Source organism: Morone saxatilis, unplaced genomic scaffold (genome assembly GCF_004916995.1).
Source record: "Morone saxatilis isolate NCDOM2014 unplaced genomic scaffold, NCSU_SB_2.0 Contig17, whole genome shotgun sequence".
NCBI classification, from domain to species: domain Eukaryota; kingdom Metazoa; phylum Chordata; class Actinopteri; family Moronidae; genus Morone; species Morone saxatilis.
Window position 1 is genome coordinate 25,658,730 of NW_023339729.1, and position 2,057 is coordinate 25,660,786.

General features: G+C 43.4%; 1 protein-coding gene across 1 annotated transcript in view; it reads left to right on the forward strand.

The window, feature by feature from the left end:
• Nucleotides 1-2,057, forward strand: part of strn (striatin, calmodulin binding protein) — a gene marked incomplete at its 5' end in the record, with an annotated part of 11,128 nt that overhangs the window by 5,492 nt on the left and 3,579 nt on the right. Inside the window, 2 exon segments of the mRNA XM_035659675.1 lie at nt 1,424-1,567; nt 1,668-1,804. Of these exon segments, the coding sequence (XP_035515568.1) occupies nt 1,424-1,567; nt 1,668-1,804 (281 nt within the window).

Below are 2,057 nucleotides of genomic sequence, written 5' to 3' on the forward strand. Positions count from 1 at the left end.
CCAGTGTGCGTGCTTTTACTATCAGACAATGATTTAACTTTCTATCTGTCATCTTTGTCACTCTTCTTCCAGGGTAGTTAATGATGTTGGTCAATGTGAGCAGATTGTGTCTGTGATTGATTATTTAGGTTCCTAATAGCTTAAACAGTTTTCTTTATTTTATGTTTAAATTGGGACGATAGAGGAATGCTTTTGCACCAAGGTGGGCGAGCATAACGCAGGGCAAGCTCTCTCTATCACGCTATTCACTCATATTTTAAAACAGATCTACATCTCTCGTGTAGTGTGAAATGGTGGTGAACTGGTTTCAGGACAGTTGCACAGCTTGCAAGGTTTTCCGTGTCTCGTCTGGGTCGCTTTAAGAGCTGCAGGGCTCAGTTTCTATATACCACGACCTGGGTCTGTTTTGAGCTGTCCTCTTCGCTTGGTCTGTTCTGTTCAGGAGAAGGGTTAGAGGTTGTCAGGACTGAAACTTGCGGTGGACTCATCTTGCCTTAGTCTGTTGTTTGTCCTCGTTTCATTAACTTTCGTGTTCTCTTTCTACTTCATTTTTTTTTATTTATGTCGCCTTAATCCTATTTCCTGAATTCTCTCATCTGGCTTTAAACTTTTCTTTGCGTGTTGGAAATTCAATTCTCCTCTCCCCACTATCCTGTGGTAAAAAAACAGCAGCATATGCTTTACTTTAAAGGTACAGGATGACATTTTTGCACTTAGGGGGTTTCTCACATTAAAAATAACCAAAAGGAGAAGATGTGATGAGGTGGGGGTAAGCAGACAGATTCCTAAACAGTGATGTGAAATAATGTGGCTTCAGATGGATAAACAGTCAATGTATGACAGCTTCTGACAGACAACCACAACGCTGACGCAGGCACAAAGGGGATATGACGCCATTGATTATAGATTATTGATTGAATCAACTACATATAGAACGTAGCTCTAGAGTTTATACACAGTTTAATGAGATGTTAGAGATTCTAGCTTTAAGTGGATTCTGCTGCCGCCATAATGACACAGATGAGTCATAATAATATCAGTGCATGCTTTATATTCCTGTTTGTTTCTTCATGTCTTTGTGTTGATGATAAACAGAAGCTGCCACATTTCATCTGTTTCATTCCAGCTTCCTCTCATGCAGAGATTTATTCGTACTTATTGTTTGTCTGGTTTTATTTTTCCTTAACCTTTTCTGTTCGGCCTCTGCAGAGCTGCTGCTGCATCCTTCACACTGATTTAATTCTCTTCTCTTCTCACAATATGACCTCTTCTATGGAGACTTCTTTTGTCTTGCTAATGTCTGTTTTCCATCTCTCTCTCCTAAACTCCTTTCCTTTTACATTGTCCCTTTCCCTCCTGCCTTTTTTGGACTCCATGTTTCTGTTTCCTCCTGTGATTCCGATCTTCTCCACCTCCTCCTCAGGACCAAACCGGTCTAAGCTCCAGGACATGCTGGCTAACCTACGTGATGCTGAGGAGCTTCCCTCCATGCAGCCTCCCGTGACGCCCCCCTCCCGCCCCAGTGTACCCAGACTCAATGAGCACGAAGTGGGGCGCTCTGAAGACGGTAACCTGCCCTCCTCTTCAGTTCACTAGTCACTAGTTCACTAAACATGGATCCACAGGTGGATTTTTCTGAAACCAGCTGCCTGTTTTTGTCTCCGTAGAGGCGATGACATTCCTGCCGTCCTCTGGGAAGTCTTTCATCCTGGGCAGAGTGGACGAGGCGGTTTCTAATGAGCTTGGACTGGGAGAACTAGCCGGACTGACAGTTGCCAACGAGGCCGACAGCCTGGCGTACGATGTGAGTAAAAAACAAATTTGAAACACTGAAAACTCTTCTGCAGCGGGACTGTTTCAGGCCTCCGCCTTCACATACAACTCAAAACATAGCGATTCCATTTTTTCTGTTTGAAGAAAAACTTTTTTTTTTCTTGCCAAGAGTTTAATGAGACTTTCTTGAGTTTTGTCGCTCCTGTGAGGTTGCCAGGCAACCAGCAGAGACTAAAGGGTTTATACTTTTGCTGCTGGTGGGTGGGTTTTGTTACCTTTGGACA